The sequence below is a fragment of the Grampus griseus genome (assembly GCF_964374135.1).
Source record: "Grampus griseus genome assembly, chromosome: Y".
Classification (NCBI taxonomy): Eukaryota; Metazoa; Chordata; class Mammalia; order Artiodactyla; family Delphinidae; genus Grampus; species Grampus griseus.
In genome coordinates, this window is record NC_139016.1 from 893,145 (window position 1) to 894,911 (window position 1,767).

The following is a 1,767-nucleotide window of genomic DNA, read 5'->3' on the forward strand; positions in this document are numbered from 1 at the left end:
TCAGAAGACGCTCTCCTGCCGCTTGACGCTGGGCCGGCCGGCGGCGTCCAGACCCTCCACGGAGCGCACGGACAGCGTGCGTCCGGAGGCGAGGCTCTCGAGGTGCCCCTCGGGGCTGCCGGTGGGCAGGGGCCTGTAGCCCAAGTAGTGCCGCATGTGGAGCTGGAACTCGCGGGACGCGAAGTAGTAGACGAAGGGGTCCAGGCAGTTGTTGAGGCAGCTGAGGCAGAGCGTGAGCTTGTACACGTGGTAGTAGCTGCGGCCGAAGAAGAGCCGACTGACCACGTGCACCAGCAGCACGAAGTTGTTGGGCGCGAAGCAGGTGACGAAGGCCAGAAGCACCACGGCCGCCAGGCACACGGCGCGGGACCTCCGGGCCTCCCCGTGGCGGTCGGCCGAGCGCAGCAGCGTGAGGATGGTGGCCGTGTAGCAGGCCACGGTGACCACGAAGGGAACGAGGAAGAGCACGACGAACAGGGTGAGGAGGAACACCGCCCACATGGCCACGCTGGGCAGCATGCTGGACTTGAGCACGTCGAAGCACGTGACGATGCCCAGCACCTCCACGGCGTAGGTGAGGTCCGTGCGGGCCAGCGGCGACAGGGCGGCCAGCAGGAGAAGCCACGTGCCGGCGCAGGCAGCCACGGCGTAGCGGCGGCAGCGCCAGCGGGCGGAGGCCAGCGGGTACACGACGCCCAGGAAGCGGTCCACGCTGATGCAGGTCATGGTGAGGATGGAGGAGTACATGTTCGCGTAGAAGGCCACGGTCACCACGTTGCACAGCAGCTCGCCGAACACCCAGTGGTTGCCGTTGCAGTGGTAGTAGATCTGGAAGGGCAGCACGCAGGCCAGCATCAGGTCCGTGACGCTCAGGTTGATCATGAAAATGACCGAGGGTGTCTTGGGTCCGATGTGGCGGCACAGCACCCACAGGGAGAACAAGTTGCCAGGGATACTTATCAGGGCCACCAGTGAGTACACCACCGGCAGGACCACCGCGATGGCCGGGTCCCGCAGCATCAGGAGGGTGGCGTTGTCCGGACGCGTCACGTTCATGTCCATCCTGGAGCCGGGGGTCGGGGGGCCGATCTGGAAGAGAAAAGGGGCGCCAGGGGTGAGAGAGGCGGACAACGGGGTCTGCCCGCACAGGGACGGAGAGATGGGAGGGTCCCCGGCGCCCGAGGGGCGGGGAGCTCCCGGTTCCTCTGCTGGCCCTCCCTCCCTTCTGGTCCCTCTTCCCACCCTCCACCTGTATCCCAGACCCAATAGATGCTAAATCCTCAAGGGCTGCATCACCCACAAAAGCTACAAGGAACCATATGAAAACACCCACCACCAGCTGCCAGGCTCCTGACCCAGCATGGGGGTCACAAACCTGCCCCTCCATCCTGCACCGGGTGGTGGGGGGGAAAGAGACCCCACACCAGGACGTGGAGACCCTGTGTCCTGTCCCTGCAGGCAGCAGGTGTGGGCTCAAGTCTGCTGGGGCCAGAGGACACAGGACTCTTCCTGTAACTGCCCACAGCCCAGCTGCACCTGGGTCACTGCACTCCTGCCCCTCCCCTGGCAACTTGCTTCCTTCCTGTGACTTGGAAGCATGGGGAGCGTGCTGTGAGGCACGGTGCGGAGGCTTCAATGCTGGGGCCATGAGGATGCAGGGCGGTGAGGCCGAGGTACAAGGTTACAAAGTTACCAAGGGAATGACTCTGTTTCCAACCTGCAAAGTAGCTTCCCTCGGATGCTCTGAGCCCCGATTTCTTCACTGGC

General features: G+C 64.6%; 1 protein-coding gene across 1 annotated transcript; it reads right to left on the reverse strand.

Annotated features, from left to right (window-relative positions):
• On the reverse strand, nucleotides 1-1,062 carry LOC309817726 (S-geranylgeranyl-glutathione receptor P2RY8-like; the record flags this gene model as incomplete). Its single annotated transcript, XM_082646995.1, has 1 exon — nucleotides 1-1,062. The coding sequence occupies one exon, from the start codon at nucleotides 1,060-1,062 to the stop codon at nucleotides 1-3; it is 1,062 nt and encodes a 353-aa protein (XP_082503121.1).
• Nucleotides 1,063-1,767: the final 705 nt, after the last annotated feature.